A 24,849-nucleotide genomic window follows, 5' to 3' on the forward strand; every position below is an offset into this window, starting at 1 on the left:
GGTTTTTTTCACTGCTGTTAAGAGGAAGTGGGGTAAAGGCTTATAGGTGGGTGGCTGAGGGTTTGTCTTTTTATTTTGTTTGTTTGTTACTTTTTGGCTGGTGGATTTGGCTTTGGTTTGTTTTTTAAACAAAGACTAGCTATGTGTAGCAATGCCTGAGCTGGAATTTCTTTCATACAGTCCCAAAAGTAGAGCTTACAAAATTCCACTGTCAGGCAGCCTGTGGTGCAGCACTAAAACATTATGAGGAATTACTCAAATGTTGTATAAACATATATACTTTTATGCGATGCATAAAAAGTATTCACACAACTTCAGCAGAAAATTAAGGAAATAGTTTTCATAACACAATTACCAGTTATGTAGTAATCTTCACATGTCATGTGGAAGATTTGTCTTTCAAAGAGAAGTAAACTGGGGATTTGCATTGTATTTAACAAACTAAAGAACTAATTCTGTGATTCTGTAATTACTGCAATTGTTAATATATGTCTATTATAATATATAAAGCAAATCTTGCAGTGCTTTTAATACAGCATTTGAATTCTTGTTATTGAAGAGATTTATTAAGAGATGTAATTATTCTTTACTTTATTCAGTTGTATGTCTAACGTCTTTTGCTTCCTACTCTATGTCTACCCCTCGACTTACATAGTACAGGAAGAGCCACTGTGTACAGAAAGTGGCTCAGGATAATATAAGAAATAGCAAGAATTTCTTGGTGTACTGCCTTTAAGTTTGTAAAAGACCCTCTGTACAAGAAACACCATCTCAGAAGAAGCCTCATAAGGAGGTCAGTGCTGCTTCGGAAGAGCTAAAACCCAGTGGTTGCCCATAGAGAATGCCATTTGAGAGACCAGCACAGGTCAAGCACAGGCAGGACAAGAGGTGAGTGGAAGGAATCTGATTGTATAAAGGTGTTAAGTGGGCAAATTTCAGTGTGACGCAGCTCATCACACTGTGATGGACAGAGCCTGGGACCTTGCACAGAGGAATTTCCACTCCACACCAGTAGTCCTGGCTCTGATAGCATGGATGGAGGATTGCTGTTTCCCTAATTTATCCTGTTTTTTTGCTTTTTTTTTTTTTTTTTTTTGTTCCTCTTTGTGCCCTGTTTTGTGTGATGCTATTCCTGGCCCTTTGACTTATTTCACACTGCCCACCTTTGTCAGTAGGTTGCCTTCTTAAGTGGATTTCATAGAACAGGACTCTAGTTTGTGCTCAGGTTTAGAGGAGTCCAGGATGGTTGTAATGTGATTTCCACTGAGTTCCCATGTTTGTTTTACTGGGGAGTTTGAAAATGTAAACACACTCAATATTAAAAAGTATAAGAGATATCAGAGGTATATTGGTATGAGTAAAATGTGTGAAGCTAGAATGCATGTTGGGCTAACTGAGGTGTCCAGAATTCTTGCTGCTGATTTCTCTTCCCTCTGCACTGTAAAATGCAGAGATCACAGCTTTGTGAAAACCCAATACTAAGCAGCTATCCATTAATTTTGGTAATCCAAAACCTATCTGTGCAAGGCAAATGTAGGTTAATTTGCTTTATGCAAATAAGATTATTTTACTTTTACATTTATTTTTCATTAACACCTATAACCTGCCCTGTGAAGCTTAGCTATGCAAGTGTTAGAGGGGCAGGGGTTGAGCACTTTGCAGATAGCTGGATTTCCCCAGACTGCTGCTGCTGATGCATCAGGGGAGCCACGGGGTTTGCTTTGCTTTGCACAGAGGAAGTAAGTGAGGCTGGCTGTAGGAGGCAGCCCATGCTTTTGGACTCCTAGTTCAGTCCTAAAGTAAAAATGTGATGGAATCAAGAGTGAAATTTAAAAAAAAAAAAAAAAAAAATCTGAAAAAAGTGTTTTAGAACTAGTAGATGAAAAGCACTGAAAGATTACCATGGACGTAAACTAGCCCTACTTTCATGAAATTCAGAGTTAATGCACAGTATGAGGGGCTATGGATTGCCACATAAAACAGCCTGCAGAGAGCCCTAAGGTTAGGTGTGTTGGCAAAATAAACATATTAAGGTAATACTAAGGTAAACTATTAAGGTAAGCATATTAAGGTTCTGGGGAAGAGTCACCCTACAGACACAGAGAGAGTGGGAGAAAGAAATTGAAAAGCAATAGTGATAAGAAAGATTTTGGAATATTAAAAACAGCAAGTTGGGTTTGAGCTTGCAGTGTAGGATGTTGGGGAAAAAAACTTCCAGTGCAATTGTGAGGCAATCTGAACCTGTATCTCAGAGCCAGGAGATGACGCTGTCCTCTGTACAACTTGAGTTGGTGGTATTCTCAGTAGCCTTCTTGATTCAGGGTTATCAGAACGGCCATCGGGAGACTGATTAATATATTTTTTAAAACGTAAAGCTTCAAACACACTGCTTCTTATCAACAAAATCAAGAAACAGAGGCTTCTCTGTACTGTTTCAGTGGAGATGGGGAAACAGTGTGGAAATGTCATCAGGCAAATACTGTACAGGAAACTGTTAGACCAGAACTTGCTACACCATTCACATAACCAAGCCACAACTATGGAGCAAGAGGTAACTGTTTTTAGAATGCCATTTAGAATGGATGTATGTATATTGACTGCACTGATGAATATTCAAATCTTCACTGCTGTATATGTAAAAGGGCTTTGGTTTTAGTAATTCTGCCAGAGGATGGTCAGTGACAAATCAGTGTGCTGCTTGTTTACATCTCTTGCGATTTCCAAATCCTAATTTCCAAATTTGAAGCCCAAGACAGGTCTCGGTAACGCATATGCAGTTTGCAAAAACCCAGGAGTGGGAACTAACAGTCACACTTAAGGGGTGCATCGGGCCTGAAAGTAAGAAGTGTCTGTACTCAAATGGGTGTTGCAGGTGGTGTCACTAGTGAGTCCTTGTGACGGAGCCCTGACTCAGTGCCCAGCCTTAATGGTACAGCTACCCAAGAGTGAGCTATTTAAATTTCCCAGCATTTGAAAGGGGGAATTAGCTCGTGTGTCCTGGGGAACTTTCAGGAAATTATACTCATTCAGAGAGTCTCCTGCATCCCTGAAATAGAATTAGTCTTCAGTCCAGGTCTTGAATGGTGGTCCTCACTGTTACACTTCACACAGTGGAGGATGAAGTCAGTTCTCCATAAATATATCCTAGGTAAGCTGTAGATTTTGGAATATTCGATGATTGATCTTCTAGTATATTCAGTTTCCTTTTGGTGAAGTACATTAGCACTATATAGGTATATTCTTATTGAAGTCAGTGGGCCAGATTCTTCCACCTGTTAAACCTTCTTCTGCAGCTGTACTGCCCTGTGAATGAACACTGTTCTTTGTGTTGTTAATTCTGTCCAGGTACCATTTACGATTATTCCCGACTGATGATCCATTTAATGGAGATCAGTGACTGATATTTTTAGTCCAGAAATAGATCCCTTGTAGAGCCACAGCACAGCACTGCTGCATGTCTCATTTACTTAAGTGTAGCAGAATCACTTTTTGTCCAAAAATGAAAGAAAACCGATGTGCCAAACTAATCTTTTGGTATTGGTAGCTAATTATTCTGCACTCATGTCCTAGCAAAATGATTGTCTAAACATGGAGCAAATGATTGTGAAGAGTTCTTGTATTTCAGTAAAGGCAAATATGTTCAATAGCAGTTCCTAACAGAGGCTTACTTCTAGAACCAATACATATACATGTCTGTTTTTTAAAAAACAGTTTCAAAATAGACTAATTTCAGGCCAATATAAAACTTGATTTGACAAATTCGGTTCAAGTTCTGCCTATGGCCTGTCCTAGTCATCTTTTTGGATTTATTTTTTTTTCAACAACAGAAAAAAAAAGACAAACTGACAGAGCAGATTTTTCTTTAAATGACGTAACTATTTGTTCTGCTAGGACTTAGTGCACTTACCAGGCAATTCATCCAGTGTGTTTATAGGCTGCCAGACTCAAAAAGGAGGAAAGGATAGTGCTGATTCTGAGAATTATTTTCTTGGGAATGAGATCAGTACTTTCATTTCATGATCTCTTCACAGACTCCTTAGGGGTGTGCCTAAGCTGGACTTTAATACTCTTAACACATTGGCTCTCCCCATGAACAGTGATGAAATATCAGAAGAGTGTCTCTTAAACCCAGTAAGTAAGATATCCAGGAAGAACAGATGCTCTTCTTGCTGAAATTCCCAGCACACTTGTCTGTAACCACTGAGATTGCTGACTGTTAAGCTTTTATAGTAATGTGTGTGCTACTCCTGCAACTAGTCCAAGTATCCAGCACAAAACCAAACCGGGAATTTGGCCTTGGGTATCTAAGCAAGTGTCCACACATCTGTCATAAGGAATAAAACAGAGCAATTGCAGAGAAGTTTGTTACAGCTATGAGAAAAGCTGGCAGGAAATGCTGCTGCAGTGCAGAGGACAGTCAGCCTCGTTTGAGTGGAACAGATTTGCACGCTGGCCATAAATACATTTATACATTGATTAGGGCTAGTTATCTAATGGATTTAAAGTCTCACCAGAAATACTAATGCTCTGAAAAAAACTGCATAACAACCAATATGAACCTGGCTGGAAAACCAGAGCTTATACTGTGCCAATGCTCTGCTGAGAGACAGAGAAATATATGCAGCTTATTTTGACTCTTTCCAAAATAGGACAGAGTAAGGCTTCCATACAACTGCATGACAACAGCATTTCATGCCATATTTAGGCAACTTCTTGCAATCTCCCCACTTAAAAATCCTAAAATTCAGAGGTGGAATGTGATCCTTCTTTAATTAAATTGCATCAGTACCCTCCTGTGTCTACTTATCTAGCAACTTTCTGTCCCATTTCTGGGCTCATTTTTTTGCAAGTAGTTCAAGCATCCAGCATAAACTTAGCTGTTTGGCATATGAGAATTCTTACATAAGACCTCAGCTGTGAGATCTGACATGTATCCACCATAGAGCTTTGAACAATGCTATCTGGAAGAAGAAAAATGTGTTGCTAACTGTGACGTTATCAGCTGCCATATGGATAGAATGAGTGCTGAATTGAAACAAGATTAGATGCAGATTTCTAATGCTTGATATTACAGCCAAATGTAACTTGAGCTCAGACTCTCAAAACTCTATTGCATGACATCCATCTCCGTTATAAATGGGGTGATGTAGTAACTCCCCAAAAGTCTGGGCCAATGCTCAAACTTTTAACATATTCTTTCAAGTCCCAGGGAACAGGCTGATAGATTAGTTTTCTTCCCTTAGTAAAGTATACTAAGTGCTAGCAATTTAACAAAATGATTGGGCAACCACATCCATTCCTAAGTAACTGCATGTCATTTCTTAATATTAGAGCTGATCATTCAACATCTTTATACAGCTTTGGATTCACTTAAGTCTTCAGTGTGTATAATGACAGTAGTTCCATCTTACAATTCTTTCATATTTTATTTGGTGTATTGGATGTGCCAAAGTGTACCTTCCTACACATCCTTTATAGGAAATACTAAGGTTGTTACAAGTGGAAGTCACAGAGGTGTCCGGCATGTTTACAGCCAAACTCAAAGTCATGCAAAATCCATCTCATTCTTGGTTTTCTTTTGAACTTGAACACAGTTCAGAATCCCAGAAATACTTTTGGCAGTGTCCCTACATTCTCAATACATGGGAACATACCACAGTTGCTTTTCTACTACAGGAAAGCATGCCTTTGTACCTTGGGAATAATTTTGTCCTTACTTCTTTCCAAATCAATGTTAAATTTAGTCAAATACAGTTAAAAGGACTGATGTTTTGCAGGCTCCCCTCTGTGCTAACCCACTCTGCTGATTTGAATAGGCTCCTCAAACTTCTCCCAGGATGTAAAGACTTTCCATGTTGATGAGTCTCTGCTTAATGCCATTACTGTAGTAAGTAACAAAAATACTTCATTTGAAAGTCCTTTCTTAGTAAGGGCAGAATTACTTGTGCTTGCAGAGGCACAAGAGCAATGGCACAAGAACTTGTTCTGTTCTTAGAAAAAATATTACCCTGTGGTGGATGCCAGCAGTAAAGTGTCATGGATTGTGTACTGTATATTTTCTGATCAGAGGAATAAGATCAGCACTGTGTGTGACCAGGACTTTTGGAATATTTTCAGATAGCATGGGTATGTTCATTTAATTAGGATTCCTTTGCTCCATCCTGTGCTATATTTGCTCCCCTTTCTTCTTTCGTTATCCTGTTCTCTTTCTTTATATTCTGGATTTCCTGTTCTGTACCAACCATTACAGACAAGAAATGATAGTGGAGGGAAACTTCAGCAAGACCAGCTAAGGCAAGTAAACCAACTTTCTCATGTAAATTGCATAAACATTAACTGTAATTTTGGTATTCTTGATTCACTGCAATGCCATCAGCAGAGCACTTAGTAAAGGTGGTGCCTACTGTAACAGTCCCAAGCAGACTGTCAGAATCATGGGCTACCTTTAGAAAAGGCTGGAGTCTAAAATGCCGGATAATCGCTGCAGAGTTGCACATGACAGCATGGAGGACTGCATGTCAGAAGAGGTTTTCCTCTTTCCATGATTTTATCAGATGGCTTCTCTGCCTTGCACAAAGTATAGGATAATACAGACCAGTAAGTCATGCTGATAACTGGCAGCTAATGTTAAAAGAATGCAATTATCAATTTGCTGCATTGTCTTTCCATTAACGGGGCTGTGTCAGACATAGAGTTAGACAACTAAGTATTCTTCTTGTTAGCTCCATTTGTAAGATTAGTTGCCTGTTTTTATTTTTAACCTAAATAAGCATTTTCTTGAATTGTGCTTTAACTTAGCTAGTACACCATCCACAAGGTTGCCCCTCTATCACTTCTACATTCTCCTTGCTTAGCCAGAAAGTTGATGTGTGCAGACTGGTCTCAAATGCCTGGAATCCTTTATGATAATTGTCATTGATGTAAAGTAAATGTAACGTGCTTCTGATCAAAACAGTAGCAACAGATGGTTGATATTCGTTCAACAGACCTGTTTCTCTGCCAAGCCAGTTATTCCAGTTGAAGCTCTGGTGCAGAAGATACAAGATATTGAAAAACTGAGCCCATGATCCTGTATTCAGTGCAAAAGAATTCATTGAGTCAAGCCAAAAAGCATGTTTCCGTGTAGTCACAAAACCAACAGGTGAGTCAATAGCAATTAGCATTGTTCAACATGCTGTGACTGAAAAGGAGGGAAATCGGATTAACACTAATTGTATCTTCCTTCAATTTCTCATTTCAGTGCATATGCACTTTAAAATATACATAAGATCATATAAAATACAGTATGCACTTGTATGATTAAACACTCTTTTTAGCAAACTTTTGAATCCAAACCTCTTAATCCAAATTTGAAAATGAGATAGTGTTGCAGCTATTGCTGTTTCAATGGTGTATTAGAAATCAGCAAGCAGGTAAAGGAGAACCAGAAATCAATGCTCTGCACTGAGGGAGGGTAAACAGAGCAACCATTATCATACTGTTTTAGCAGTAGCAGCCAAACAGAAGATAAACTAACATAATTGAGGACTGGTGCGGGCCCCCATCCACTAGGTAGATTATAAAGAGCTGAGATATTCCAGTGAAAAGAATGGCACCATTTAAGGAAGGAAAAAAAAAAAAAAAAAAAAAAACAGATCTGTAGGAAATCAGGCCTCATTAGCTCTGCTTCTCCTGGAACAACTTGTTTATAAGCTCAGGATTCTAAAATGCTTTCTGTGTATAATTGTTAGACTGATTAGGGGTAACAAGAAGAACGAAGTCTCACTGTCTGGCAATCAAAGCTGTTCCCCCCACCTTTCAGGCATACAATCCTATTTCAGCAGTAAAGCTTAATGTAATTGGTTGCAACTATTTCTTTTAAAAACGTAATGATATTACTATAATTACTTAGTATAGTTTATTCACACAGTTAAAAAACATACTGTAATCTGCCTGTGGGATTAGATGATTTATGTATGTATGTGTTTGTTATATCTAGTTCAGCAGGGATTTACAAAGGTTATAAATCACTCACAAATGATTGCATAGTGATTTTACAGTATTATAATGACAGGACTTATTTAGACAATTCCAGGGTACTCAATAAATGCACAAAGTTTACAGAGGCATTAAAGATAGCAAGTAATATAAAACAATTGAAATATGACAGAAACTCAGCATAACTTCAGTGTCTTTCTTAATTTTCAGAAGTGTAGCCAATACTTGTTCTTTTGCTTTTTAAAATATCAAGCAACATGCAAGAGGGTTTATAAAAAATGTCAATATACTCAGCATAGCCACCTCCACTTTTACTTGAGTAGGTGTGTAATAAAACTGTTCTATTAACCAGAATGACTGTTATAGTAATTCAATTTCTTTTCAAATCTGACCTTCAACTAGCATACAAACAGTGATTGTGATTAAATGCACTCTGTATATTACTAATATTTAACATTATTTTGTCTTCACAGTGCATTTTCAATATCTAGTAAATTCAGTGCCCTTTTTTTCCAGATTTTTGCATTACATTGGGAAATAAATGTGATGAGGAGCTGAGCATACACACTGGTGTCTACCAGCTGTTTTCTCTGTGGTCAGCAGTAGCTGCTGGCCAATGCATGGTAGCTAAGTACATGTGAATGGTCTGAAAGGGAAAGCAACCTTCAGGGCTGGGCAAATTGATTTATGAAAAAATAAAAGCCTTTTCTGACCTTCACTAAAATAAGATTTATGTGTGCCTTGAGATAAACCCGATCCCGCTAAATAGATAGAGCACTAGCACCAGCTGGAGGGAGATTTTTAACTGCGTGTCATAATCCCTAAACTGCATTTGCTTTTAAGATCAAGAGCTTGTCCCACAACCTCTTTGGGATGTTTCAGTTTGAGTGCTGTTCAGTACTTGGGGGTCCCAACAACTGCATCTGTTGAGTTAGTATTATTTGAGTTGTCTCTGTTATTAGAATGAGCTGTCTTGTGCAACTTCCTTACAAACAAAATTCCAAATTGCCAGATTCCCATGCATGACGTTTTGTACACACTAAGTGCAATCAGTAAAAGCACAAATGTTTTAAAATTTAAAGACAAGATTTCAAATATAAAGGCTGTTTCAAGGATTTCACAAGCTAGTTTTTACTTCATATATTGTAATAAGTGAAACAATTCTATTGTATACTCTTAGTTTTAATCTGCTTTTGGAACGCCTAGCTTTTTTCTAGAGGAAGTAAGATCCGCATCTGATTTTCCTTGGTTCATTATTCAAACTCCAGAAGAGGTTGTAAAGGCTTAAATTACACGATAAACATTTTAAACGTTGAGGCTTGCTTTAGGAGGATGTGCAGAATATTTATAAGCAGGCATATCATCTTTTTGAGCAAATAATTCTTAATCATGTAAATTCCAATGCCGTGGTTGTCACATATTTTATGTTCTGTACACAGCAATCTTCATAAAGTAACTTCGCTGGAAGCAATAAACCAGCTACTCATGCCCGGGATGAATGTGAAAATAAATGATGGCAGATGAAAAGAAGAAACAGGCAGTAAGTCTATTCTACTTATTACTCAGAGCATGTTTCAGTAATTTTTTTACCCTCTGAAGATGACAGTCAAATGAGATATGCTAGAGTGCATCTAAGCAATATGTACAGCCCTAATGCATAAAAGTTCCCTTTGAAAACATTGAAGTGAGGTGGCTGCATCCTGCTGGATGTTTTGCTTCCATACAGCAGCTGTTAGATAACTGGTAGCACTGTTATGCTTCTTACAAGCTAGGTGATTTAAAATACAGTTCTCATGAGAGGGGGCAGCGTTCTTAAGTGTTAAAAAGAGTAAGCAGCACCAGACTTAGGTGGTCACGTGTAAGATGAGGAAGATATAGAAATAGGGTTCGGTTGTGTGGCTTTTCCCCCACCCCCAGCATAAGATTATATGTGTGAAGCATGAACAATGAGGGCTGCTATAATTCCATTAGTAAATAGAAGACCGACAATTTTTAATATACAATATAATGGGTAAAACCTATTTTGTATCATACACTAAAGACCATAAATATAAAACCAGGCTTCAAAAAGAATAAATAAATGCAGCAGAAGCATAAGGAAAAAAAAAGCTACCAAGAAAAGTATTTTCCTACCACCTGTAAAAAGTAAGAGGGTAATCTGGCTCTCATGTTTCAGAAAAAGATATATTTTTCAAAAATAGTTATGGCTAGTACAAAGGTTTGGTTTGTGTTGTTTTGGTTTGTTGTTGTTTTTTGTGTGTTTTTTTTTTTTTTTTTTTTTTTTAAAAACATTGTGCAACAACCCCACTCACCTCCCACATCCCTGTTTCTTGGGCTTCCACTTTTGGGCTGACTGTCTCAGAATATGAACAGAAATACTATGCTAACCATGTTTGAAAACTCATGAAACAAAGGCCTCAAATCAGAATTTAAATACTTGCTACTGGATTTATATTTACATGTCTGGAGCCACTCAGGTAAGCAGTTGATTATAATGTTGTTCCAAGAATGATCAAAAATGCCTCTAGATGATAGCGGACTAAAGCATGGTTTTCATTATTTTTCTTTATTTAAAGATTAGAGTAAGACATGAATAAATAGATACTTGCACAACACACAAAGGAAAAATAAGAAATGCTCTATAGCTAGGAACAGATTTATAAGCTAAGTTTAGGCAGACTGTTTATAAGATAAAGCAGTGAAAGCCTTTCTGATATTGGCAATAAATGCAGAAAAGTTGTTAGTTTCTCTCACTTTCTGCTGGAACTCTGCTATACAATCCAGAGGAGGAGTACAGGAAGTCACTAAAAATGACAAAAATTAAAAAAAAAATTACTTACAAAAAATTCACTATTAGTGTTTTTTTCTGGGCCTATGAAATATAATGTAGTCTGCTATATTTGTATGTTTTAGTTTGTCATTATTTTTGAGTAATCTATTAAATCATTTTCCTTCAGTGAAGACAAAGCCTCAAAAGAACATACAATTCTTTTTGATTTCCAGTCCTCCCACGCAGTGTTGTGCTCCTGCTTCAGTTGTTAGAGCAGTTCTCAGCCTAACTCAAAAACTGAGACACATTCCTAAACATTTTTGTTGCTCTGCAGGTGTGAAGACTGAAAATTGATGTAGCCCAGCATGTGATAAACTTTTTATTTCAGCCCCATTTAGACTTGAATTAGTAAAAACTGCAGTCTGCTGTGTCCATACCTAGAGGCATAGCAGAGTCTGGAGTATTCTTCTAGAAGCAACTCAGCACAGTACTCAAGTAACTGCTGCTGGTCTTTGCTATCTTGAGTTAAGATCTGGAAGGCTGTATCTCTGAAAAGAGGAATTCTGCATTTCTAGTTTCAATCCTTCTCCTATATCACACAATCGTAGGGAATCAATAGTGGGGAACCAATTTTTTTCTCTCCTATAGGCTTCTCGAGCAGATTGAAATACACCTGTCAGCATAGACATTTATTCTTGCGTAAGAGGCAACAAGTATCTGTCCCTGTATCTCTCTACTTTGTACCAAGCAAAGCAGCAAACAGCAATTCCACAAACAGAGGAGCGTATATTTTCATATAAACAAGAGAAACTATATTAAGTTATATTAATGCTGCAAAGTTTTCCATGCAGAAATTAGAAGACAAAGATGACAACTTTTTTTCTTCCCCAAATACAGAGATCAGATTCTGTCCTCTTATTTACAAATTTAAAGTCCACGTACCTTCATAATCTCCTTGGTCATTTATGGAAAGCGTAAACACATATGGCTTGTCAGGATCTTTGTGGTCAATATGTCTGAATATAAACTGTAACTGTTCATCTAAAGCAAATACAAACAGAATTCATTAACACTTCACTTGATAGTCACAGTGATGAATAAAAATCACAATATTACATTGTTTTAATTAATGCTTACAATACTTGCAAATTCAGTAAACCTGGTTTCTTTACAAGACAAATATGTTTTAATATACCATCTTCTGCCATTTGAGGAACAACGGTAATATCTGAGCTAAGGAGTGGGAATAACTTACTTGGAGTTGGCAAAGTTACCAACCATTATCTTCCTCAGATTTGCAAAGACATCTGAACTGCTCTTCAGTAACAAAAGCAGCTGTGAGCAAGAGCCACAGTCCAAGGCCAAGACTATGGCTGCTAATCAACCAGCACTCATGGTCAGCGAGTGTGTAATTGAGAGGAAGATGACCCAATGTAATACACTAGTCTACTGCCAGGTACATGTATGTCCAAGGCATACAGTTGCATGAGCTACTACATCCTTTGCTACATAATTCAGCGTAAACCACATTGTATCACTGCATATGGAACTGAGGAAACTGCAGGAACATACCATGAATTCTACGTATTTCCAATCCAAGCCGCTCTTCAAACAACTCTTTAGACTTGCAAAGTCGTTCCACTCTCTCCTTAGCGGCCTTGTTTTTAGATGATACCACTAGGATTTTAAAAGCCACGAGAAGTTCCAAGTAAAAATCAGTAAAGCACAAGAGAAAAAATAAACAGTAGTAAAGCCCATCAAGAACAAGCGATAAAAACACTTCCTCCTCTAATTAAAAACTCTCACCTTCCTTTTTCTTCATCAACTCTTCTTTAAGTTCTTGGATATTGTCAGTCAATTCCTTCTTTTGCTCTTCTTCATGGTTTAGGTTAGATTTTATTTCTGTCAATCGTTCTTGATTTTCTGATATGTGTTTATTCTGCTGAAGAATCTCTGAAAGGAAGCAAGAAAATATGAACATTTACAGCTGATGAATTAGGCTCCCACTAGTTAGCACTTATCTGTACAGTTTGAGGTGACTGAATAAGATCTAATGAAGTGCATACTGTAAGCATCAAGTATCAGGATGAAGTAAAAGTTACTCAGAAGTAAAGCTACAAAGTAGGCAGCTCCTCTGATACTGTCTGTATCACATGCAGTCTGTTTCTGCTGCCAGACACAACTCATATCTTCAAAGCACAAGGATGGTGGATCTTGTTTAGAGACAAATTGACAAAAAGTACAGAATGGTAATGCTGACTGATATTTCAGAATGGTAATGCTGACTATATTTACCTGAGATTCTGAAATTCAGTTACGGAATTCAGAGCAGTTAATCCTAGACTGATAAGCTGACCATATTCTGTTTTTATCATACAGGAGATGTAACTAACCTCACAACATAACTCACAACTAATAGTTTGCAATATTTTACTAAGTAATTTAGTTTTTCTATTGCAGTCAACAAATTCTGGTACTTTGTTGTTTTAAGTGTAATCACTTATTCTTCAGCATCAAGAATGCTACAGAGAAAACTTTTAACGAATCTTTATCCTTTTGTATCATCAATGAAATTCTCCAGCAAGTTGCTTTTGACTTGCAGTTTGCATCCTGTAATTGCACGTTTAGCTTCTGTTCTATCTTCGTTCTGACTTCACAGGTTACCTTTTAAAAGGGAAGTTAAACGTTATTTAGCTGCGTTGTTAATTTTAGGAGTACTACGTAGTAAGTAAAGCACCGTACCGTTTCTATACTCCTGAATTTTATCAATCATCAGGTCCCCTTCTTTCAGCTTCTTGGCCCATTTCTCTGTAAGGACAAGAGACTTCAGTTACCCGAAGAAGCCTGGGGATGGCTTAGAGAAAACGGGGGTGCAGGGACCGCGCCGCCTCCTCACCCGAGAGCACCTTCAGGGACTCCTTGCACGAGTCCCTCAGCGCTAGGGTCTGCTGCAGCTGCTCCGTGCCGTAAACGCCCTTCAGCTCGGCCCAGAACTCTTTCATTTCCCTCTCAACGAGCGTTATTTCGTCCTCTGCCTTTACGGTGGCCATGGCCGCGGGGCAGCGGCTGCGGGCCACAGCCGGGCTCCTCCGCCGGGCCGCTGCCGCCTTCAAACCGCCGCCGCCTTCCCGCCCGCCCAACGGCCGCTCTCCCATTGGCCGCCGCTCTCGCCCGCCTCAAAACAAGCCCGCCGCTGATTGGCTCAAGCCACAGTCGCCCGTTGGGAGCCGCCGGGGCGGTAACGGCTGTGAGGGGCCGTGAGGGGCCGGTCCCGCCCCGCCCCGCCCCGCCCAGCCCCGCCGCACGGAGGCCGCCCGGGCGGAGCCGCCTCGTCAGGGCTCGCAGAGGGGGCGGGGAGGAGGCGCTGAGGCGGTGGGGCTGCCGTCCCTGTCCCGCAGCCTGTCCCCGGGGCGGCCCAGCGGTGAGGCGCGGGCTGGGGTTCTCCCGAGCGGCCTGCAGCTGCCCGAGCCGCCTCAGGAGCGCGGCGCAGCAGCACTGCCCGCCCCCCCCCTCGCACCCTGGGACAGCGCAGGGCTGGGGCAGGCACCAGCTGTGACCCCAGGTGGCAGCCCTCAGCTCGTCAGGGAGGCTGCTCAGCGTTTGTGCCCACAGCTAGCGAATTGCTGGCTTCAGCTTGCTCAGGTGTTACTCAGGTGATCTCAGCATAGACTTAATACAGCTTTGAGGATCGCTCTGAAGCCATTCATTATTCTAGTAATTTCCTTGTAACTACTACTAACGAGGGCTGATTAGATGAAGGCGGCTGACCAAGAGAAAGCAGCTGGTTCACATTAGCATTCGCTTAAAGCTCCCCGGGTCAGTCTGGCCGCAGAGCAGTCCAACCTCCGCTAGGGCAGCGTGGGGCTGGTGAGCACTGCTGGAAGACCTGAAATGTGCAAAGAAAGTAAGAGCTTCCTAAATACCTCTCTTTTTAAATATATAATTAAGATACATCTTCTCAGGGGTTCTATTTGGAAAATGTTCATTCCTAAGAAAATAGTTGTCTGTTGTTGTATACGGTGTTTACTTGTGAACTGACTAAATTGCTAGTTAGTCCTTGTAGCTGGTCCAGTGCCAATGAAAACACCGATGTGGAAATCAATGTTATTGTTCAATTAACTAAACATAATGTAGCAGAAAGCTAGACCCAGTACATAGGACTCCATTAACAGCATTTTAGAAAATGTTTACTTTGATGGTTTTTCCTTCCCTTGCAAACATTTGCTTAGCAACATCTGACATGGGTTATGTAACACCTGCTCTGATGTGTAGGTGTAAAGGAGATACAAACATCTTGTCCTCCCTTCTGTGGTTAATCAGTGTGATTTTTGATTCTATGTTATTATTACCAAGAATACAGAGAGTCTCTGTTTTTACATGTCTTGGAAAATAAACTGAGAAGCTATCAATAAATTAAAAACTCTTTATGTGAACGGGTATGATTTTAAAGGGTTATGCATTGCACAAAGAGCTCATTTGCTCATGTAAAGACCAAGCACTGGTCTTGGATTGTGTAAAGACCACAAACACATCAAAAGCTTTGATTAAAAACTTAATGCATGCGCTTCCTGACTATTTTATACAGATCACTGGTGTTTCTTACATTTCTACTTGCTTAAAAACAGCAAATAGTTTTATTTATCTTAGGGATATGGTTTAGTGGGGACTGTTAGTGTTAGGTTAGAGGTTGGACTCAATGATCTTGAGGTCTCTTCCAACCTAGAAATTCTGTGATTCTGTGATTTCTTATATACCTCAAGTGACTTAGAAAGACTACAAGTATTACAGATGCATTTTGCAATGCTCTGTGTAGAAAAGTAGGGAATAAAAGCCTATTGAGGAAGCAGTTCTCAACTGTTGGAGTTGAAACAAGTTCTTAAATACAGTATTTCCACACACGTTTCTCCATCTTTTCTTTGCTCATCGCTGGAGTTAAAAAGAGCTGTAGTATCAGAATTTTATAGATTGCCAAATATCACATGCAGGACAGCAGATGACACGTCAGCTGTTGATGGCCTGCAGGATGAGGCAGGACCCAGAGTGGGGCAGGCAGATGAGAACATTGCTTGAACTGCCTCGCTCATACAAACCTTCTCACCTATTCCAAAAACTTCCTTCTTGCTTTTTTTGTTGATTGTGGGTTTATTTATTTTTAAAATGTTTTTGTAAACATGACTGCATGTCCAAGATGTACCTGCTGCTGAAACAGGCAGAAGAAATAGGAGAAAATTAAAGCTTATGTTTGCTGCTAGCTGTTAACAGCATAATTCTGTCTTGATTATGTCTAAGGTGCTTATCTGTCTAAGCAGAAGGATAATTAGCAGTGTATGAATCAGCAGCAAAATATTTGCAATGAAAATTAGTATCAGGATGTTGGTATTAAAAGAGGTTACTTTACTGAGGTGTTGCCAAGACATGCCTTCCAAGATTACATCTACCACGTTTTGGGGGCACCAAAGTGTGCCTGAATGGTTCAGTCTGAGAAGGAGGATTCAGCCTGAGCAGATGCAGCACTGTCCCAGTGCTAGCCAGGGGTGGACTTTTTAATATTCAGAAATAATGCAAACAAGTTACTGAAATGGTCCTGCACGTCTTGTACGAGAGAGACTGGAAGGTGACCTCTTCTATTGGTGGTCTCTTCAGAGGAGATTGCATTGTATCTTGATGGAAACTTACTACAAAATAATTTTTCCTAATAGACCAATAATTATTTACCTTATTACAGTTGCTGTCTTAAATAAGTACTATAAATAAGATAGCTGTTACTCAGCCACTGACTTGATATTTACACGAAAGCTTAGAGCTAATTATTTATGAACTAGACTGAAAATTAGATGAAAGCTTCAGGTTCTCCACTTCTTTTACACACTAAACCCAGATATGTACAAAAGAGTGATTGTTGTTGTTGTTATAAATTCTACTGATCTTTAAAGGAGGGATGCTTTAAATTTGAAGCAAAGGGGCATTTCCTCTAGTGCTAACATGCTATGTGGGAAAGATGTTTCTGAAGAAATCACTTATTGGGAAAGTTAGGTCCTTCCAGATCATTTGCATGGCTCCATCCTAGGCACCCTGAAGAGTACTAAGCTGTAGGGCTTGGCAAGAGACAAACCTCCCCAAAGATCTGCAGCCAGAAAGCTAGGAAATATTTATGTTGAAGTGTACTGAAATTTAGTTTTTAAGAAGATTTTCTATGAAATGAAGGGACACGTATTGAGGTGGATATTTGTTCAACGTACAGAAAAGTATTTTAGTAGTTATTTCACAGAATCACAGAATTTCTAGGTTGGAAGAGACCTCAAGATCATCGAGTCCAACCTCTGAGACTGTTCAGAAACAGTCCATGGAGTTTTAAATCTTTTTTTTTAACTTTAAGGTCTTCTTCATGGCTTGCTGTGAGTGATAGCAGTAACCAGTATAGGATTTACATCTGCTAAGATGTTTCTAAAAGCAGACTATTAATAGCTAGGTAAAGGTGAGACTGTGTCAGAAGAGAGGTCTCCTAAGTCCATTCAATTATCACGCCTTATTTGTTGATTCTGCTTTGGGTTTCCGTGTGACTTCCCTGACTACACATCATCAAGCTGCGTTAAGCTGTTAAGTCTCTCCTCAGCAAAGGCGGTGAGGCAGCCCGCATCTCTGTCGGTGCAGCTTGTGCTGTTCAGCCTGGGCGCCACGCAGAAAGTGGCAGGGAAGTGCTTGGTGACTGTGTACAGCTGCTTGTTTTCTGCTTGTGGTTGTTTCAGAAGCACAGGTTACCTTTAATGGAAGATAGGCCTGAATATTAGAGCCAGATACAGAACTCTGCTTGTTCCCTTGCATACGACTGCCTGTCAGACAAGGGTATCGTCAGACTTTTGGCATCCGTTTAATCTCTGGGAAAAGCATTTCTTACGTAGCTGCCTCCCAGGTGAACACGATCTTTTCCTATGCTGCAGTTATTAATATTAAAGTTGCTAGGTCTGATGCGCTAATACATTATTTGCTGTGTACTCTTAAAATCCCAGTGTCTGGAAGACTCTCCACCTCCTCTTGGCCATTCATCCAGAGGAAGCCAAGGGCTTCCCATGGAAATACTACAGGAAAGCACTGCCAGCCACACATTTGGCAAAACAGGTCTCATTTCTGCTGGGCTGGGCACCAAGAAGGGGGCTGCAGTAGGTCAGGCTTCAGGTCCTCCTGGCAGAGGTGTGCAGCACCCCCATGGTATAAGCAATGTGCAAGGTTGGTGATGCTGCGTGAGATGATTCTGAGACAAAGCTTCATCTGCAGTGTGCCCTGATCAATGTGGCCTCTTGTACAAAGGAAACGGTTGCTTTTTTGTGCTTTGAGAAAACTGTTTTAAGAGTGAATCTAGTGTCCAACAGAATCATTAATGTATGGATGATGGCTGTATTTTCCTGGACTGAAAATGTGTTGTGCATAAACAGTATAGTCGCCAAATTCAGTTTCAAACTGAAATGAACAGTTTTAATGACAGTTCTGCAGAGTCCAATCATTTGTGTATTCTTTCTATCCTTTATAGAGGCAACACTTAATGAAGTATACACACTACTAATGTCCATCCTGCAGAGAAATGAACTGTGAAAAAATTCAAGCAAACATGTTCCAACTGTTCACACAAAGGATTGCATAAGTCACACATTGTGTTTCCACAAAACTTTCCCCACAATTTGCTGCTGACCAGCATGTACTTCACTTAGTTTCCTCCAATTAAAATTTGCAAACAGAAAAGCTTTCCAGTGCTAACAGACTCATGTGCTTTCCTGGAGATTTGGAGCCACGTGTTCCAGGAATGGCTGGGTACACCCCACCAATACGATATAAAGGCAACGTCAATCACCTTCTCTCACTTTTTAATAGCTCCCTTCCATGGTTGTCGTTCTCCCTAGAAACTTAAGATTAAAGGAACTTTGCTATATTTCAAGTACAGTCTAACCAATTAAGATGGATCTCCTTCATAGCAATGGCGTGCTTATCATTCAGCATTTACAGAGGGACTACAGGGCTTATCAGGATTTTCTTAATTTTATGTCACATGTTGGAGATCCTCGCAATATATTTTCAATTTATTTTCCTCTCTGGTTTCAACTCAACCAAGTGGTTGGTACTAAAATGATATGGGTGGCTGTCATTGGTGATTGGTTCAACCTCATATTTAAATGGTAAGAAGTCATGTTTATTGTAAAATTTGCTATTTCTAATGATGGTTACTGCATGTTCCTCAAGTTTAGAAAACATTCTGCAAATGGTGTAGTGGTAGACTTTCCTTGTACTCCTAAACTAGGAATTCACACTGAAGTTATTTAAGGTGTGTTTGAAATTAAATTTTGATAAGACAAGAGGAACCTATAGCATTATTATGGAATAATTTCAGCAGCATAGCTCTTTGTATTCATTGTAAGTTTATTTATCATGCTTTGTGTAGGTGTTCTTATATAAAAATATTTTTATTGCATCTTTGCTTCATTTCACTTTTTTTTTTTTTTTTTAATTATTATTAGGATTTTATTTGGTCATCGTCCGTACTGGTGGGTGCACGAAACAGTGATTTATCCCAATCAGTCAAGTCCATGCCTTGAACAGTTTCCTATAACATGTGAAACTGGACCAGGTAAGAAATGTTGGAGATCACATTGATACATTTAATACAATGTTTTCTGGAGGGGGGGGAGGATGTGATTTATGATGATTTTGTATGATGTAGAAATTTTGAGGTGGCCTATGCATATATAACTTGTATGTTGTATGCTACAGCCCTGAGGGGGGGTTCTGGTGTTTATAGAAACAAGATGTCAGAATAACATCGGAGGCTTCAGCATGAGTATTTGTTAAATTAGGCTTGTGGCCACTCAAATTGATGGAGATGTATTTAACCACAAGTAGCTGAGGTATGCCATACATTGAGGAATATGACAGAAATACAGCAGTTTGACACATTCCCTGTAAGCATGTTCCTGCAGGAGAAATACACATTACTCAAATTTGTCATCCCGTATTTTTTAATGCTTCTCTGACTCTCTGGGGAAAAATGACAGGCAACTAAACCTGTACACATATGACAATGTTGTAAATACATCAGTATTCAACTAACAACTTGATGCTCTGTTTTTTAATCATAATCAAAGTCTACGTCATGGAAAAATTGTATGCTTTCTGGTCAAGATACCAGCTCACCCCAATATGGGTAAACTGTTACCTACTTGATTTCTGGCTAAAGTTCTGGACTCTGTATAGATGAGTTTTCTGAAAAAATAAGAAATTTAAACTTTTGAGACAACATCCTTTGAGGTTTTGTTAACCTTTTCCCCCCTTCCCTAAATGATTAGATGCCTGAGTAACAGACAGTGGGTATTTTCTTTATGCCAAAGTTATAGTTTTATATTTTCATTTATATTCATTTTTAGCTTGAACTTTTCCTTTTTGTCTTTATTAGGAAGCCCATCTGGGCATGCCATGGGATCCTCCTGCGTCTGGTATGTAATGGTAACAGCAGCACTTAGCTACACAGTAAGGTGGAAGGACAAATCAGCAGTTACCCTTCACAGGTCAGCATCTCTCTGTTATTGTAATTCATTCTGATGTTTATTTGCATGTTATGTTTTTAACGGGCTCATTTTAACAACATATTCAGTCAGTTTTATCCAGTTTGTAAAAACAAGTAAACAAACAAACAAAAAAAAACTTTATTATGGTTTACTTCAACTGAAGTCAAATAATATTAAGATTTGTGCATTTCTATATGTTGGTGTTTATTAACTTAGGGTTATTGCATCACGGTATCTGTGATTCAGCTCCTATTAAAGACTGTCAGGTCTTTTGTGTCAGATATGTAAAAACATTTAATATAATTCAAAATATTTTATCTTTTGGTTAGTACATAAATTTACTGCTTTGATCAGTCATTGATCCGTTTTAAAGGAAACACAAAATACTGGCAGAGTTCAGAGTGTACCATGGTATTCAGCTCTGCAGGGAAGCCTTTTAATTACTTTGATGGTTGTACTTTCCAAGCTTTATGAGATTGTTCCCATGTTATGTGGATTTTGTCATCAAAATAATGATCTTTTGTGTTTAAATATGCTGTCACGATGCTAAATATGTTCAAGGTACTAATGCTAATTTAACTTGCCACTGATGCCTTTCATCACTGGATGTAGCTGCAAGAACAACCTCTCTCACTAGTATTTTAGCACTGACTTTACTCTTTGATCCTATGATTCTAAACTTTTCCGCTTGTAAACCTCTGCTTGGGAAAAATATGAGCCCAATACAACCGGGCCTGTTGTAAATTACTATGTGAAATATCTCAATTTTTAAGCATCTTCATTTTCCCTTTCAGACTGACATGGTCATTACTCTGGAGTATTTTTTGGATTATCCAGATCAGTGTGTGCATCTCAAGAGTATTCATAGCAACACATTTCCCTCATCAAGTTATTCTCGGAGTATTTGCCGGTAATGTTGCTAATTTTACTATTTTTTTCATTATATATGCAAAATCTAAACATCCTGAAATATGATATGTTAAAGAGATTTTCAGTAGTGCTACTCAACCTGCACCTGCAGTGGTGCTCTGCACTCTGGAAGATCGAGGTTTGCTGACAGTCTGTCTTGTAATTGCCTTCTGTACTTGCAAGACAGTTTGTATCTGATGTCTGTGACTCACACAGGAAGTGAGACCTGCTCCAGATGACAGCCAACTCCAACTGCATTATTGCTACAGGCAATATGCTACACAGTGTATACTGATACAGGCTAGCACTATAGTTTTTGTACTGGCTACATCTGATCTTCATCTGTGCTGCCTGGGTGGAGGGTAGCTGGGAGGAAATAGCTCCTATATGGCTCTACTTTCCTCTCAGGAGGAATCTATTTGTTGCTGTTCATTTCAAGTGAGGTCCGAGGCAAACCAGTATGGATGCAGTTGGGCCAGAGATCTGGGGCAGAACTGAGAAAAAGCTGTCAGCAGTACAAACTCCCCAGGGGAATTTAGGAAGATTAAGTATGTGGGGGTGATGTTGTTTGTTTGTTTTTTATTTGTATGTTTCATATTGGTGTCTGGCATGTTCAAACAATAAACAGTTTCTCTAGTATCTCTCAGATCCTGAGGAGGGTGACCAGAGCATGGAGTAGGGGCTGCCTGCTCCCATTCTCTTTAATGTATGCAGAGAAGGCTGTGCAGCACTGCTAACAGTTGCAGTCCAGCTGTCCCTTTTCACAACCAGGATAAAATGAATAAGAAAGAGGATAGTTGCATTCTGTGGCTTTTCCTTCAATGCTTAAAGCCTGTGTGGGAACTGGTATTGAAAGGTGCATTGCTGAGGCCAGCCTTTGAGCAGAGGACTCTTCTAGAAAAGGAATGTTCTAGTTTATATCCCATATTTAATAGGGTGTCATCTGGGAGATACAGTCAAGCCTAAGGCATGTCTCAGATACAGAACACGCAGTGTTTGGCATTTTATGTTTTTTCTTTTTCAGTTTATCAGGTATGAGTGGGAGACTTGTGTGTGTGTGTGTACCACAGGACTGGTTAATTCTGTGTGTGTATATATATATGTATGTATATTTGCATGTATGTATATTCTGTCTTCAAAAGTCAAATTCTACACGGGCAGTGTAAAAAGTGCTTCTTCAACATGTAAGTGTGTTGTTCACTGTAAAACTGACTTTTGAATCCGCAGGCATACTTGTGGCGGAAGCATTTGAGCATGCCCCTGCTATTCAGACAGCAAGCCTGAGAATGTACATCAAGACAAACTTGTTTCTTTTCATCTTTGCCCTTGGGTTTTACCTAGTCCTCAAGCTTCTTGATATTGACTTGTTATGGTCTGTTCCAAAGGCCAAGAAGTGGTGTGCCAATCCAGACTGGATAAACATCGACACTACTCCATTTGCTGGACTGGTGAGGAATTTAGGTGCACTCTTTGGCCTAGGTCTCGGTATTAATTCTGAAATGTTCATCGCAAGCTGCAAAGGTAAAAATAGCTGTAAGATAAGCTTCCGCATATTGTGTATAGCTGCTTCTTTAGCAACGCTGCAGCTGTATAACGTTGTTAAGATACCTACTCATACTGAGTGTTTGTTTTACATTCTCTCTTTTTGTAAGAGTGCAGCTATGCCTCTGACTGTAGTTGCCTTGGTTCCATACTGTGTCCACTCATTAATGAGGACAACTGAAAAGAAACTTAATTAGATAAGTTTTTGAAATGGTTGGCAATGTAAGGATGGATATGAGCTGTTCAAGAACCCTCTGCAAAGACAGTTCTGCTAACTCATTTTATCCAAGGGAGATGCCACTGCATCTTTGATGTGTTCTTGGTAAGTAGCCAGTGTATCTAACATCTGCACATTCAGGAGTGATTTTGGCAGCTCAAAAACGTTAAGTAGCTGCTGACTTTATTCTTAGAAATATTGTAATGAAGGATACTGCAGTATGGTTTTCTAACAATACTCTGAGTCATGCTGAAGTTTTAAAGTATAATTGAATAGTTTCATTTAGCTACTTGGTGGTCTTTTAGTTCTGTCCACAAACTAGATGGTGCTTCAGTTGTATATAGTGATATTCAATATTTTTGATTTTTTATAGAGATACTGTGTGCTAAACTGCTAGCTAAGGGTGTGACAGTATTATACCACCTACAACTGTACAGCTGGCCCTATGAACTGTGAAAAGGCCAACATAATTTTAAGAAAAGCTTTCTATAGGCTTAACTTATTGAGCTTCCTGAGCAAAACAGCTTCTGATTAAGCCTGATGAGGAAAAAAATTTAAGTTTGTCTCAATTAGACTCTGTAGAATATATCATTGTATTACTGTGGTTTTGTCATTTTTACTTTTTAAAAATGTCATATAAATCATGAATGCTAATTATTATACCTTTGATGTTGAAAATGCATGTGTATGATGTGGAAAATATTTGAGTCCTCTACTATACAGAATAACAAATGAAGAAAGTTATCAATCATGAAATTATCTTGGCATATTCCCTCAAGATTGTTGTTCATGCTTCTGTACCGCAAAGGTAAATTAGTCTAATTCTCTCAGTTTGAAAGTCACAAGCCTGAATCAGTTAGTGGTTGTGTAAATCAAGAAAATGAAATTGCAGAGTAAATCATTGCAAATTTATATTCTTGTATGCTTAGTTTATTTAAGCACAGGAGTAACTAATATTTTAAATATGTTTGTTATATAAAACTAATGCTCTAAATATATACATGGTCAGATATTTTTCCCTTTTTATTCATTATTTAGCACCTATTGTTGCATATTCTCTTTCACTGCACAATTTCTAAGCACTACTTTCCTTATAGTACTGAGTATATGTGCAATGTAAGGTTATAACAATATCTGTAATTAGGGCTGTCTATGTGTGATCTGGTAACAAGGCTTAGAAGATGTAAGCATACTATTGCTTTTAGACTTCCAATTAGTGCTGGGATGACAGAAATGTGAAGAATCTCATTTAATTAGGAAAACAAGCTGAATAATTTTGGGTTGGCCCTTGGGAATGCACGTGATACAAATGACAGAGGCAAACAGAATCATTGAGGTTGGAAACGACCTCTAAGATCATCTAGTCCAATCTTTAACCTAACAGTGCCAACATGAAACAAGCTCTAATGATTAAAGCAGACAGCCAATAACGCAGCTTCCTTACTCATTTTCAGTTAAGGATTAAATAGAATACGCTTCTTTAGAAAAAAAATAGCACTTTGATGTTGATTATGTGATTTCACTAGGTTCTGATAAAGAAATGCTATTACTGAAATTGTGTGAAAGCTGAAATTGTTTTGTTTTTTGTTGCCTGGAATTATTTGAGTTTCAGCAGTTGGTACAGTAGTTGCACAGTTTTGTAAGAAACTCCATTATGGTGTGGCTTGTTACAAAGTGGGAAAACTGCCCCACCACCCCCTGTAAGTTGCAGAATGACTTTGCCAGTAACAATCTATTGCTGCAAATTATGATTTAAATTTTAGTACTGTAATTTGGACTTTGTCTCCAAGTTCCCAGTTCCTAAAGGAAAGAGGCCCTTGTCCAGCAGACAATACCCAGTAACATATTCCAGAGAAACATGCAGTAGACCTTAAAACAAACTGTTC

General features: G+C 38.9%; 2 protein-coding genes across 4 annotated transcripts; one reads left to right on the top strand and one right to left on the bottom strand.

Annotated features, from left to right (window-relative positions):
- The first annotated feature begins 529 nt into the window (after positions 1-529).
- Positions 530-23,129, top strand: G6PC2 (glucose-6-phosphatase catalytic subunit 2). 3 transcript variants are annotated; one of them, XM_072040935.1, is made up of 7 exons: positions 530-7,141; positions 9,417-9,517; positions 19,252-19,361; positions 20,184-20,295; positions 21,090-21,205; positions 22,432-22,725; positions 22,857-23,129. In XM_072040935.1, exons 2-7 carry the CDS (start codon positions 9,498-9,500, stop codon positions 22,925-22,927), a joined length of 723 nt encoding a protein of 240 aa, XP_071897036.1. In that variant the 5' UTR covers positions 530-7,141; positions 9,417-9,497; the 3' UTR covers positions 22,928-23,129. The 3 variants fall into 3 exon arrangements, with proteins under 3 accessions (XP_071897036.1, XP_012954383.1, XP_012954387.1); XM_013098929.5 differs by having other exon boundaries at positions 22,432-23,129; XM_013098933.5 differs by lacking the exons at positions 530-7,141; positions 9,417-9,517 and adding an exon at positions 18,356-18,912 and having other exon boundaries at positions 22,432-23,129.
- On the bottom strand, positions 10,525-13,932 carry SPC25 (SPC25 component of NDC80 kinetochore complex). Its single transcript, XM_005018948.6, has 6 exons — positions 13,644-13,932; positions 13,490-13,555; positions 12,554-12,700; positions 12,320-12,424; positions 11,690-11,788; positions 10,525-10,781 (listed from the first exon to the last, which is right to left on the bottom strand). The coding sequence occupies exons 1-6, from the start codon at positions 13,900-13,902 to the stop codon at positions 10,648-10,650; spliced, it is 810 nt and encodes a 269-aa protein (XP_005019005.2). The 5' UTR covers positions 13,903-13,932; the 3' UTR covers positions 10,525-10,647.
- Positions 23,130-24,849: the final 1,720 nt, after the last annotated feature.

The sequence above is a fragment of the Anas platyrhynchos genome, chromosome 7 (assembly GCF_047663525.1).
Source record: "Anas platyrhynchos isolate ZD024472 breed Pekin duck chromosome 7, IASCAAS_PekinDuck_T2T, whole genome shotgun sequence".
Lineage (NCBI taxonomy): Eukaryota > Metazoa > Chordata > Aves > Anseriformes > Anatidae > Anas > Anas platyrhynchos.

Coding starts and splice junctions, on each gene's coding strand:
- G6PC2 (XM_013098933.5), top strand. CDS start 18,695: ATGGATCTCCTTCATAGCAATGGCGTGCTTATCATTCAGCATTTACAG. Junction 18,913..19,251: donor TTCAACCTCATATTTAAATG/GTAAGAAGTCAT, acceptor AATTATTATTAG/GATTTTATTTGGTCATCGTC. Junction 19,362..20,183: donor AACATGTGAAACTGGACCAG/GTAAGAAATGTT, acceptor TGTCTTTATTAG/GAAGCCCATCTGGGCATGCC.
- SPC25 (XM_005018948.6), bottom strand. CDS start 13,902: ATGGGAGAGCGGCCGTTGGGCGGGCGGGAAGGCGGCGGCGGTTTGAAG. Junction 13,556..13,643: donor GTCCCTGAAGGTGCTCTCGG/GTGAGGAGGCGG, acceptor TTGTCCTTACAG/AGAAATGGGCCAAGAAGCTG. Junction 11,789..12,319: donor GGAAATACGTAGAATTCATG/GTATGTTCCTGC, acceptor TATTTGCTTTAG/ATGAACAGTTACAGTTTATA.